The 13,833-nt window shown below is 43.2% G+C and overlaps 1 protein-coding gene across 2 annotated transcripts in view; it reads left to right on the top strand.

Annotated features, from left to right (window-relative positions):
- The window catches only part of thbs3a (thrombospondin 3a), a 25,656-nt gene extending 13,398 nt beyond the window's left edge, over window positions 1–12,258 (top strand). The window contains exons 8-23 of one of the 2 annotated variants that reach the window (XM_026184568.2): window positions 49–197; window positions 617–754; window positions 1,515–1,589; window positions 2,239–2,391; window positions 3,256–3,366; window positions 3,521–3,628; window positions 3,706–3,865; window positions 4,085–4,203; window positions 4,603–4,655; window positions 5,787–5,968; window positions 6,498–6,676; window positions 6,963–7,011; window positions 7,095–7,291; window positions 7,458–7,630; window positions 9,281–9,420; window positions 11,022–12,258. In XM_026184568.2, coding sequence (XP_026040353.1) covers window positions 49–197; window positions 617–754; window positions 1,515–1,589; window positions 2,239–2,391; window positions 3,256–3,366; window positions 3,521–3,628; window positions 3,706–3,865; window positions 4,085–4,203; window positions 4,603–4,655; window positions 5,787–5,968; window positions 6,498–6,676; window positions 6,963–7,011; window positions 7,095–7,291; window positions 7,458–7,630; window positions 9,281–9,420; window positions 11,022–11,083 — 2,048 coding nt within the window. In that variant the 3' untranslated portion in view covers window positions 11,084–12,258. Of the gene's footprint in view, window positions 1–48; window positions 198–616; window positions 755–1,514; window positions 1,590–2,238; window positions 2,392–3,255; window positions 3,367–3,520; window positions 3,629–3,705; window positions 3,866–4,084; window positions 4,204–4,602; window positions 4,656–5,786; window positions 5,969–6,497; window positions 6,677–6,962; window positions 7,012–7,094; window positions 7,292–7,457; window positions 7,631–8,187; window positions 8,471–9,280; window positions 9,421–11,021 lie in introns of those variants that run through there. The other variant, XM_080308582.1, reaches the window with a different exon arrangement.
- Window positions 12,259–13,833: the final 1,575 nt, after the last annotated feature.

Genomic DNA, 13,833 nt, shown 5'->3' with positions numbered 1-13,833 from the left:
TGAGTTTGAAATGCGAGGAAGCTCTGACTCTCAGCGTCTCTGTCGCAGGTTTCCATGAGCCTCGTTCCCGCTGCTTTCCTAACCCTTGTCACAAAGGCGTGTCCTGCATGGAGAGTCTGCACTACCCTGGATACACCTGTGGTCCCTGTCCACCTGGAACCACTGGCAATGGGACACACTGCAGGGACATTGATGAGGTAACAATGCAACTACACTTCAACAGACAACAATGCCAGTACTGCACATTGGGGGTGTGCTCGGCCTATTTCCAGCTCTGTGTTTTTATTCTCAGACCGTACTGTTTTAACTCCTCCTTCTTTGAATCAAATCTTTTCTGATTGGCTGCCCTTCACAAACAGCAGGCAGATGACCATATTAGGGATATCCTCACTTACTGACATCATACAGATGTAGGAGTAGAAAAAATGAATCCTTGGCTTTTGGCTTTCGCATAAACTGACCTCATTATTTGAACATTGATCACTGGAATAGTACATACATAATACGGAAAAGAAGAAAAAGAAGAAGCTGTCACTTTAGAAAAAGCTAACTACACACGGTATATGTTTGTAAAGCCAGATGTGTGTTTCAGTAACACCCGTCTTCTCTGTCTTAGTGCGATGTGCAGCCATGTTTCTCTCCCCAAGCCTGTGTGAACACAGCTGGGGGGTTCAGCTGTCAGCCATGTCCTCCAGGCCTGTGGGGGGCGCCACTGTCAGGAACTGGACTGGACTACGCTAAGACGCACAAACAGGTCAGGCAATAGACTGCACTTATTTTTAATTTTCCACTGGCACTCAGTTTAACTCTTTTTTTTTAACTTCAACTCTGGATTTATTTCTCTGTCCCGGGGTCTCTCTCTCTCTCTTACACACACACACACACACACACACACACACACACACACACACACACACACACACACACACACACACACACAAAGGTGTGCTTGTTTTCTCTCTTTCACTGTACCTTTATGGGTGGATACAGTTTTGTGTCAGCATGTCTGCTGTATCCAGACTTCACACTGTTTTACAGCCCGAGCGCTGGATGTGTTTATAAAAGGAAAATGCAGCTGGAAACAATTAAAAATAACTTTTGGAGAAAAGAATAAACGGAAACAATAGAAAAAAATAGAAAGTTTGAGTACATATGGCAAAATTCACTGTAAATGACCACTGTGTGCGTACTCATATCTATCTATCTATCTATCTATCTATCTATCTATCTATCTATCTATATATATATATATATATATATATATATATATATATATATATATAGAGAGAGAGAGAGAGAGAGAGAGAGAGAGAGAGAGAGAGAGCATTTTTGTAGTTTTTAAACTTGTTTTTAACAAGTACATCAGGTGTCCCTGTAAATGAGCCCCGACAGTGAGCAGCACTCTGGCCGTGCTTCACATAAGTGGAAAAACAGTTCGACCTGTGCTTTTCCTGCACGATGAGCCAACGTGTCTGCAGAGAAAAGTGTTCTGAAAACCTGAATCTGTTTCTCAGGACTGTGTGGACATTGATGAATGTGTTGATCTACCTGACGCCTGCGTGCCAAACTCTGTGTGCGTCAACACTGTGGTGAGTTCACATCTCTGTTCTCTTCACACAGATAAAAATTCCTGTGATGTCTTTGCCGAGAACATAAATTTACTTGCACGTTGTTCTCTTCAGCCCCTTTTCCATTAGTACCTATTCGGATGGACTTGCCACAGTTTTCCATAGTCATAGTACCTGGTACCAGCTAATAAATTAGTACCTGCTCAACCGGAGTTCCAAGTGATCCGAGCAGGTACTAAAAGGTGACATCATCAGACTGTGTGCAATTGGCTGCTTAGTGGCGTCACTCGATGAGTCATGAGAGCGTCTCGTTCAGGAAAATCAAAACTGCCATTTTTGAAACCCGACAACGAGAGAAGCAGCTACAGAAACAATGCCGTGTTCCCGATTTTGACGAAAAGCCGCAGACCGAGCAGCAGGTATATTGTTAACTGGATGTTGCATACTAATTTTGTCACGGGATGCTCTGCCATGTTGCTATGACGATGACCACACACATCAGGTGGTACTCGATTGTAATGGAAAACCAGTCGATCCGAGTCGAGCAGTGGCAAGCCGTGGCGACTCGATCCGAGTAGCTACTACTGGAAAAGGGGCTTTAGCTGAGAAACAGCGCCCTCTGGTGGAGATCCAGCTGTAACTGCTACGTTATATTTCTCTCTCTCCTCAGGGCTCGTACAAATGTGGAGGCTGTAAACCTGGTTTTCTCGGTAACCAAACATCAGGATGCTTCCCTAGGAAGTCCTGTGCTGCACTGACCTTTAACCCCTGTGACATCAACGCCCACTGTGCCATGGAGAGGAACGGAGAGGTTGCCTGCAGGGTGAGGACATCAGACCTGATTGTTTCGAGTTTATGTAACTGTCATGTAACGATCCATGTTTCCACACAAATTACCTTTATGAACATGATGCTCCTCAGAGGAGCAATGACACCAAACCTAAAAAACTTCCAAACAGTCGACTACATCTGCATTGTTTACTACTAACTGTCATCACGCTTCACAGCTCACTGAGCTCAGCTCAATGTAAACTAATCCACACCGCCCTCTAGTGGCATTTTGGAGTAGTGCTTTATGAAAAGTGACCAGAAAAAATGAAAACCAACACATATATACGTGACATTTCTTTGGGTTTAGTGTTTTTAATTTGGTCAAACTTGTTCAATGGTGGATCTTTTTTTGATACTGTGTTTTAATACCGCTTCGTCTTAAATATTCCTCTGTCAATACGACATAGATTACAAAATTATGGATATAACGAGTTAAAACAAACCCACTCATGATTAGGGTTGAAATTAAAAACTAATGAAAAATGCAGAAGCGTTAATTAACCTTTTTGATTTAGTTAAACAGAAAGAAAAGCTTCGGTTTTATGATAGCACCGATAAGGTCGTATTGCCTCAAGTCTGTCCTGAGCTGTCACAAAGTTCTCAACATTTAGAGCATATAATCATCCTCCTGGTGCACACATTGTCAGTAAATGAGGCGGTGGTTCATCTGAAGTTGGAAAAGGTCAGACAAACCATTAACAGCTAATAAAGTACGGTGGACGTCCACCGTAATGTTGTCTTTACAATAAGAAGTTTTACACCTTTGTACTTAGTTTTTCAGATATATTTGCAGTTTCATGTAAACAGACCAGAGAATCACCTGGATGATCCTGTTTTGTCACGTGTGTGTTTCCAGTGTAATGTGGGCTGGGCCGGCAACGGGAACACGTGCGGTATGGACACGGACATTGACGGGTATCCCGACCGCTCTCTGCCCTGCATGGACAACGACAAACACTGCAAACAGGTCAGACATATGACACTATCACTGTATCGTGTCACATGCGATCAGCTGTTGTTGACTGATAATAGGTCATTTGATTAATTTAGTAATTAAACTCTAAAAAGTAATTTGGACTGTGATGTATGTGTGTGTGTTACCTGCTGTCTTTGTCCACCAGGACAACTGTGTGTTCACACCAAACTCTGGCCAAGAGGACGCCGATAACGACGGGATCGGAGACCAGTGTGATGAGGACGCTGACGGGGACGGCATCAAAAACGTGGAGGTTAGAGACCGCGAATGCGTCTGTCAGTGGCTGTCGTGGCTGTGATGTGGTCATGTGACATGTCCTCTGGCCTTCAGGATAACTGTCGTTTGGTTCCTAACAAAGACCAGCAGAACTCGGACAGCGACTCATTCGGAGATGCCTGTGATAACTGTCCCAACGTCCCCAACAGCGACCAGAAAGACACAGACAACAACGGACAGGGAGACGCCTGCGACCAGGATATCGACGGAGACGGTTAGAAACCGCCATCAGACCTCGCAGGAGACACGTGACTCTATATTGCCCTCTAGAGACAAAGAACAGGAACTACAAGAGCTGTGAAGCAAATTAAGCTCTAGAAGTTTGTCTTTAAGGCTGTTTATTTACAAAAACATGCAAACTGGTGAAGCCACAGTGCTGCATGAATGTCATTTATAACCATTAAACAAGACTGGTGAATGGCTTTGTGTCCAGGTATTCCCAACGTTCTGGATAACTGTCCAAAGGTACCAAACCCGATGCAGACAGACAGAGACAGAGATGGAGTCGGAGACGCCTGCGACAGCTGTCCTGAGCTCAGCAACCCAATGCAGGTACAAACACTCAGGCCCTGTGGCACGCTACGTTTTATTGGACATAAATAATCACACATGGAATTTAAATTTGTTTTAATAAAAATCGTAAACAAAAAACACTAAATGTTAATGCTGAGAAATGTTTTGAAAAGTATTTGCGTATTGCATCTTTGTTGTTGTTGTGACTTTTTTAGTTGTGAGAAAGTCAAAAGAATTAAAAGGTCACACCAACAACTCACAACTGAGGCGGCTGATGAATAACAGCTCGATGTAAAAACAGCATTTCTGTGCGTTTCAGCAGTAAACAGAGACAGTGTAACACGGTGTGCACAAATAACTCAGTAACAACTGTTTTGTGTTTGTAACTAGCAATAGCAGAAAGGTCAGAGGTTACAGTCTGTCTTCTTTCTTCTTCAGACTGATGTAGACAACGACCTGGTCGGAGACGTTTGTGACACCAACCTGGACACGTATGTTTGGAAAACACACACACACACACACACACACACACACACACACACACACACACACACACACACACACACACACACAAAACCCCCTTCAGCTATCTTAGTGAGGACCTTCATTGACATAATGGTTTCCCTAGCCCCTTACCTTAACCCTAACCATTAAAAATGAATGCCTAACCCTTACTCTAAACCTAACCATAACCTAATTGTAACCCTGACACTAAAACCTCATTTTGAGCCTCAAAAACGCCTTCAAACTTGTGAGGACCGGTGAGTGTGTCCTCACAAGTATAGTAGAATGCAGATTTCAGTCCTCACAAAGATAGCTAGACAGGAACACACACACACACACACAGATCTATTTTAGTTTTCTATTTTTTGATGCCATAAAACATTTAAAAATGCAATGAAAATTAAAAAATGATGTAAACTTGTTTTCTAGTTGCAGTTGAGTTTTCATGGGATCCATTCAATGTTATTTTATTTATTCAGCGCCAAATCACAACAACAGTTGCCTCAAGGCGCTTTATATTGTACAGTAGACCCTACAATAATACATACAGAGAAAAACCCAACAATCATATGACCCCCTATGAGCAGCACTTTGGTGACAGTGGGAAGGAAAAACTCCCTTTTAACAGGAAGAAACCTCCGACAGAACCAGGCTCAGGGAGGGGCGGGGCCATCTGCTCAGGGAGGGGTCTTTATATTGTAAGGTAAATGAAATTGGGAATAAATGGGATTACTTTGGATCTAAATTACACTGTAGATTAAAAAATGAAAATGTCTTTGTTTGAAGTGATTTCATTTTTATTTTCAATTAGTTTCAATTCCTGTCAAACAGGCTGTTTCTGATAAATGTAAGTATGTTTTATTAACATACATTTAAGGGTAGGAATACAGTATATCAGTCTTATGTCTTATGACAGCCTCGAGCTACAAGCCAGCTGTGTCACTAAAATTGGCCACACCTCTAATTAGAAGAAAATATTGAAGTCTATGGAGACTGACTCACTTTCATAGCCAGGCTTTAGTGGGCACACAGTTCCATGTTTAAAAATGGACAGTAATTCTAAAAACAGAAACCTGCTCATTAAAGGCGAAACACGGTCGCTTATTTAACATCTGTAGGGACGGCGACGGTCACCAGGACAGCAGAGACAACTGTCCAGACATCCCCAACAGCTCCCAGCTGGACTCCGATAACGACGGCCTGGGAGATGACTGCGACCACGACGATGACAACGACGGCATCCTCGATGACTACGACAACTGCAGACTGATCGTTAACCCCAATCAGAAAGACTCAGATGGTAACAATCATATAAAAGCCCACAAAGGCTAAACAACCAGAACCTGCTGCTGTGTACCATCCATTTATTCTTTTTTAAAGAGCAGAAAATATGATAGAAAATTAGACTCGGGTTAGTTACAATTAACCTCTTGAAGTTTACATTTTCTGTGTGATTATTACTTTTATATTCTTACTGAATAGTTTATTATAAAATGTATACTTTTAGTTTCCAAGGATTTTAACATCCTGGTTACATATCGGTGTAGTAATGTCTGCATTCAGATGTGGCCCAAGTTCCCTGATGCGTTTACCACAAGTCTTTTGTTGGAGCTACATTCATGTTGTTTTGTTGTATTTGCCATCAAAGTGTTTCTAATGTTGGTATTACCCTCAGTGAATTTTGAATGTACAGGTCAACAGTAGCAAAGCTGTGAACTGCGTTTTTCTGGCAGTAAATAGAACTGTGTTGTCTGCACAGAGAAGTAACTTTATTCATAGAAATCCTGCGAAGGTCTAGATTTAAACCGCTCCATCGTGTCCGTCTGCAGTGAACGGTATCGGAGATGTCTGTGAGAACGACTTTGATAACGACGCTGTGATGGATTTGTTCGATGTGTGCCCGGAGAGTGCCGAGGTCACTCTGACAGACTTCAGAGCCTATCAGACTGTCATCCTGGACCCGGAGGGTGACGCACAGATTGACCCCAACTGGGTGGTGCTGAATCAGGTAACTTTGGTAGTCTTATGTGAATATGGCTGGTTATCAAGTACAACTGTTTCTCCACCTGTTCTTTACTAGAAAATGTGTATAATCGCTTGTCCATTGGTGTTAAACAGTCGGTAAAAGCATTAACAAGAAGATGTAACTGATACTAACGTTTCTTTCTGGTGGACTGGAAGCACAACAAGGGTGCCTATTTTGCTCATTTCCAGCACCAGCTGGACTCTACTACCATATTTGTCTCAGGCTATAAACAATAACTGCCTGTGTGATCTCGATGCTCTTTCATCAGGGTATGGAGATTGTCCAGACGATGAACAGCGATCCTGGTTTAGCCGTAGGTACGAGTTCCACTTTAAAGTGGAGAATTCACAGCTGTCCTCTGGTCCTCGAGCAGATCATCACCTCCTCCGTTTGTCTGCAGGCTACACGGCATTTAATGGCGTTGACTTCGAGGGAACGTTCCACGTCAACACGGTTACGGACGACGACTACGCTGGCTTCATCTTTGGCTACCAGGATTCATCCAGCTTCTATGTGGTGATGTGGAAACAGACAGAGCAGGCTTACTGGCAATCCATACCTTTCAGAGCCATGGCCCAGCCCGCACTGCAGCTCAAGGTTTCTACTCTCTTCTACTGTCCTTTAATGCACATTTAATCAGCAGAAACCAGTATTGCATCATGTGTTGGCAGGTTTTAATGCCTGCTGGTCATTCTTGAAGAGTTCAGTTGTCTCATTCAGGACGTTGCACCCCCTGAACTTTCTCCCTGTGTTCATCCTGCAGGCGGTAAAGTCTCGGACCGGACCAGGTGAGTTCCTGAGGAATGCCTTATGGCACACGGGAGATACATCTGGAGAGGTGAAGCTGCTCTGGAAGGACCCGCGAAACACCGGCTGGATGGACAAAACGTCCTACCGCTGGCAGCTCAGCCACCGACCGCAGGTGGGATACATCAGGTGAGAGCACAGGCAGACCCTCAGGGAGGTCTGACTAAAGTATCTTAAATACTGCAGTGTGACAGTATCCTGTACTACACTCTTATTTGGATGTACTCCATAGCACATGCAGAGTGCAGGACTGGAACTTGAGTACTATGTAGTACTCTCGCTCTGTGGTTTTAACTCTGTTTTTTAGTGTAGTACTAAAGCCTGCAGTATATATTCTGCTGTAGTAAAGATATGAATAATCTGTAGAACAAATACTGCAGTAGCCTCGATATACTCTGTTGTACTCACACCTTGCAGCTTTGTTAAAAGATCTTCACTTGTGCAGATACTACAGTAGTCTGTAACAGTGAGTACTCATGTTGTAGCACAAATTTATTATATATACTAAGTGCAGATACTGCAGTACTCTGTAGTACTCCCTCAGCCTGCAGCTGTGTCCCTCACGCTCATCTATTTTCTGTCTCTTTCTTTCTTTTCTCTTTACTGCATTCTTCACCCTCTGAAACTTCTTTGTGGCTTCGGGGCCCCCCGGTACTCCATTGTACTCGTCTCCATGACGACCAAAGCCCTGGCAAGAATCCACCTCCGAGACCATTGATATGCAGATCATACGGAGAGACGGCGACACACTGAAAAACTTTATCCCGTAAAATATCTACTGTACCCACTCGAAGTGCTAAATCAGTCGTTGATAAGACCTCGAGTCACGTTACCGAAAAGTGAGCCTGACGCAGATCGACTCAAAGTTACACTCTTCCTCCGTGCTGTTTTATTTCTGTAATACATTTGTATATATTAGATTGATTGATATTAAATGTTACAGTGTCGCAACGCTCACTGAAGGATAAATGATCGGATTCTGGTTCTTCCAGTGAGTGTCACGATTCTCAAAACGTTTACGTTTTTGGAAATGGCAGCAGATTAAAAAAAGGTCTGGATTCACATTCTTCAGCCGGTCAGGAGGAGAAAGAGAAAAGCAAAGAAATAAAGGCAGTGAGGCAGGAGGAGGAGGAGGTTTTCAGAAAGTCTCTTCAGAGAGTCGTTAAAGAGAGAGAGTCCCAGGTTGTTCGCACTCTGTCTTTGCATTTTTCAGCTCAGTACTTCAGAGCTGCTGCTGAGACTTTCTGTGCAGTTTGGACATGTGACTGAAAATAAAGAGTGCAGAAATGAAGGTTTTACCTCAAATCTGTTTGCATCGTTTCATTAAAACTTAGTACGTCTGATGATTTGTCCAAATGTGGCACAAATATTCAGAAAATGAGAAAAAAACCGTTTACTTATTTATTACAGACATTATGTGAAAATTAGGTTTTCATCCTACTTCATACACTCTATCCACGTAATTCCCAGTCCGATCTATTATTTATCCCAAGCAATGTTTGGTTTCTAACAGGCTTGTATTTCAAGCTTGGGTTCGGGTTCTGCCTCGGAGCGTTCCAGAGTTCATGTTTATCTTTAGGAAACTTCTGTCTCCAAACATCACAGCAGTTATCTTCTGGAGTGTTTGCATTTTCATCTCTGAAGCTGCTGGATTTACAATCCTTACCGATCATTTACCCGAGAATCATTTATTTGCTCGCCTGATGCCTGATGCTAGTATTCATCCATAGGAATGATTGGCTTCTAACCTGGAGCATCGCCGTGTTCCTGTGGTTTTAGGGTAAAGCTGTTTGAAGGGACACGCGTGGTGGCAGACTCTGGCGTTGTGGTCGACACCACCATGAGAGGAGGACGGCTCGGTGTCTTCTGCTTCTCCCAGGAAAACATCATCTGGTCCAACCTGCGCTACAGATGCAATGGTAGGACCGCCGACCCTGCTTGGCATTATTTTGTCGTTTTATTTGTTTCTGGGGAGTCCTGGAATATTTTGATAAGCCTTTTACGGTGCTAATATGTCACTGCCGTGTTGAAGTGGACGATTGTGTTACCAGTGACACCGATTCACCTTCAGACTTTTCAGTTTTTCCCGAACATACAAGAAGTTCTTAAAACAAGCCCATAAAATCCCAAAACCTTGCCTGATTTAAATACCACTGATCCAAGATCATCTTCTCGCATGGCTGGATGACTTCCTGGAAGCTCGTTCTGACCACAAACATGCAAACACCAGCTTCTGTCCTGAAGGGATCCTAGCGTTGTTTCAAGGATCATCACGACTGATGAGAGCTGGATCTGCAGCTGCCACCAAGCAGTTTTCAGCTCAAGAGTCCACAGTTCCCAAGTACAGAGGCACCTTGTCAGGAACCTGGTGAGGACTGACCCAAGAGTTTGATGATTCATGGAGTTGTGAAAATCTGTGAAATGTGAACACTTTTTATTTCCCTGCTGTTACACCAACTTAGTCTTTGCTCACCACTTGGAGCTGTTGTCCCATTTGGCTCGTTGTGACTTCATCCACAAAGTGAACACTTGTTAAAGGATCACTGTTTTGACGCACAGGTCCAGCGCATATCACAGTTACACCAGTACAAGTGCAGTGCACCTCTGTACTGGCCCAGAGGAAGGAAGATGATCTTGAATGGGAGATTGGCTAATCTGTAGTGAGGCAGGGTTTTTACTTTTGGCCGTAAAAGGCTGATGAATGTTGTCGTCTCCCTGCTGATGTCTACTGAAAATCTCAGTCACCTCGACCTCAAGGTTGGGGGTCAGGTTTTCTGAAAAGCTTGTAAATGTGATAATTGAGGAGGAACCAGTATTTTGGAATTTTAGAAGCTTTTTTGAACTTTTAAAAATATTATTAATCTAAACAATCCTCCTGCTATCATTTTTACCCCTCGGCCGTAAAAGGCTGACTGAATACTGTCAGCACTCCTTGGATCTACAGAAAGGGTGCACATCCTAGTTGGTAAATACGATAACTAGAGAACGAGTCAACGTAGGATTTTCAAATTGTTACCATGCATCTACTAGTCCAGAGGTCAAGTTTTCTGAAAGGTTTGTGAACACACTGATAACTCCATAAAGATGTCTTTAAGATTTTCAAATTGATGCCATAGTTTCATCTACAAGCAGGCTGAGGGGCAACACTGGCTCAGGAGATCCACGCTGACCCGCTCTAACCAGAACCTGACCATGTGCAGTCCAGTTCTGCTCCGCTGAGCTCAGAGTCTGCAGAGCCCCCTGCAGTCCAAGATGGTGGAGCTGGTGTTTGTTCCTGAAATGAAATACTCAGAGGAAAGGCCCAAAATTATGCACAATTAGAAGCTCACATGCATTAATATTTAATAACCCATCGTCCTTCCTATTCATTTTACCTCTCATGTCTGCAGAACTAAAAAAAATCCCAATGAGATCAGGGCTTAAAGACTTGTGTCCACTTTTCAGTCGGTATCTGCAGGAAGTACAACCTGCTGACTCTGACAACTGATGAACTTTCTGCTCATTTCCTTCTTTATTCCAGACACAGTGCCTGAAGACTTCCAGACTCATCGTAAACAAGTTCTGATGCACATTCAGGTCTGAGAGCTGCAGAGGGACTGTTAACACAACCCCATACACACCATTAAAACGAGTACACACACAGCTTCTCTGAACCCACTTTAACTGTAGTCTGAACGCCAGCTGAGAAAGTCCAGTCTGAATGAGTGTGTTTATGTGTGTGTCACGAATGAAGCGAAGGAGAGAAAGCAACCAAAGAGCGAACAGTCTGGGGGAAGCACCTGAACGCATCATCGGGGTCCTTCTACGTGACGTTTGAGTGTCTCGGTTTTTTAATATAAACATGGAAACATACGACAGAAACTAAAGAGAAGAAGAATAGGTCCACGTTAACATTTAGTGTATGATAGTAATGATATGTACCTTTTTTTAACTGTAGGAGAAGCTGCGCATCTCAGTCTGTCTCATTAATAACCGGAGCGAAATGGAGAACGAGTTCGAACCAAAATGTGTCAGTATGCACGTCACGTACACGTGACATCACTAAACCTTTGGAGGGTTTATCTTGAATTTCTTTGGAAGCCAAAGTCACAACTGCCGCTAAAATCACATTAGCGCCCTCACGGTGGTTCTAGGACTTTTCCATCTGCAGCTGAAGCTAAGTAAGAGTGAAGAACAGCAGCTTCACTCCGTGAATATTCCTGTTTCATTTTTCTCGTGAGCCTGCATCCTCGATCATCTCCTGTCCAGTTTGCTGTGAAGCTCTAGCGAACGAAATAATCCAGATTTGCTTCTTTTATATCTGAACAGCGATGCAGCGTGAAAGCTTGTTGCTTCATCTCGATGACATGTCGACGCGCTCGTCGTGTTCCCCCAGACTCTCCTCTCTCTGCTTGTTACTGATCTGGGTTTATTTCACGTTCATGTTCATCACCGATGTTTAAATCAGACAAAGACGTATAAATCAGCATCCTGACAGCCAGAAACACACACACAGACTTCATTTCCAAAACAGTGTGCGTCCTCTTAAACAAAGAAGAAGGAACAAAGATTTCTGAATTCTTTTTGGACCTTTTTAAAAAAATCAGATTGTGTCAGTTTAACTGAGCAGCAAACACAAACCTCTCGTGCTGAGACCTGATAAGCTAACGTTACAGAGAAGTCTGATTCAAACAAAAAGTGAAATGTATGTTTTGTGTTTCTTCAAATGTAATGTAATATGTTTGTTGAAATAAACCCAACCATGACTTTTCCTACAATCCTGGTTTCACGTTTCATGATTTCTTAGCAGAGGCGCTCAGACTGATGCACCTGCTGCTGCACGTTTTGCATCTTTGCATCTGCCTGCAGCGCTGCCCTGCGCACAGAGATCAGCGCATGCACATGCGTTTGCACATGAAGCAAATCGCTCCTTAAACTATTCAGCTGTCACAATTATCAACCACACAGACGATTCAAAAGGCTACTTCTGTTTGAAATGACCAATTCGTTTTTATTTAGAGACAAAGATATTATCACACACGTGTTATGGTTGACAGATGATGACAAAAAAAAAGTAAATAATTCAGTCACACGTACGAGCTAACTGAAGCACTGACGAGCAGCTTTCTTCTTGCTGTCAGTGTTTCTGCATTGGAGGACGCGTAAGAAGCCACGAGCAGAAAGCAGATGTTCATAGGCTGCGTTCACTCTGCAGGTCTTGATGCTCAATTCAGATTTTTTGATCAAATCCGATTTTTTTTTGTCTGCTCGTTCACACTACAAATAAAATGCGACAGCAAACGCGCTCTAGTGTGAACGCTCAAAGCGGCCCGCATGCGCAAAAGAAGACGTCACACACAACGCGCTCTGTTTAGACCCAGAACAAACAGTATGTTTGACTGATGGCCTTAATATAAAGACTTCGGACTTTACGTTTCCCAATTTTTGCTTTAAGTTATTTTGTTATTTACATAATGATGTAAATAACCTAATAATGATCCTTATTGCTGTTTGAGAGGAGCGCTGCTTCAAAGGATAGCTGCAGATTTCTGTCAGAATCTGCAGATTATGTAGTACAAATAAAATGTTCACGTTTCTCCAACGTTGTCTTACCAACAGTTTCACCGGATGGCCAGGAAGCGTTCGCGATGTCTTCTCGGGTGCTGATAATCGGCGTCTGTCTTGTGTCAGTGACATAAAAGACGGATTTAATGCGACATGACCATCAAACAGCAGTCGCTTTCTGAAACATCGGATATGTATCGGATTCAGGACCACATACGAAAGTGGCAGATCGGATTTGAAAATATCGGATTTGTGCCGTTCACACTGTCATAGCATGATCGGATAGATGGTCGCAGAGGGTCAGAAAAATCGGATTGATGCGCTTTCGCCTGCAGTGTGAACGCAGCCTTAGTGGCATCACTGAAGGCGCCTCTGGTGCCATGTTTTGCTAAAAAGAAATGTATGGACTGCAAAATGTATTTAGGAACAGGTGTGTGAAAAAGAGGCGTTAAAAGAATCAGCCTTTGTTTTCCCAACAAGCTGTTTGATATCACAGCGACGCAAGTGCAGCCTCGTCTCTGCCGCACAGCTTTGCTGTCACTCTGATGACGTAAAGGCAGCGTCACTCTAATGACGTGAAAGCTGTCTGCGTCTCCAAACAAGCTAAACACTTTGCTCAGGCTAAATATCCACCACGTCTCATCGTTGCTCTTAAGCTTTGGGAGCTATTTCAGTCAGGCGGCCTCATCACTGGAAATGAAACGATGAAAGCTTTTTGTTTAAGCTTTTAAACTTCGTAACAACGTGGAGGACAAAACTGTGGGTTAGCTCGTGATTTGTAATCTACC

This window comes from Astatotilapia calliptera, chromosome 11 (assembly GCF_964374335.1).
Source record: "Astatotilapia calliptera chromosome 11, fAstCal68.1, whole genome shotgun sequence".
Classification (NCBI taxonomy): Eukaryota; Metazoa; Chordata; class Actinopteri; order Cichliformes; family Cichlidae; genus Astatotilapia; species Astatotilapia calliptera.
This window is presented reverse-complemented; position numbering and strand designations above follow the sequence as displayed.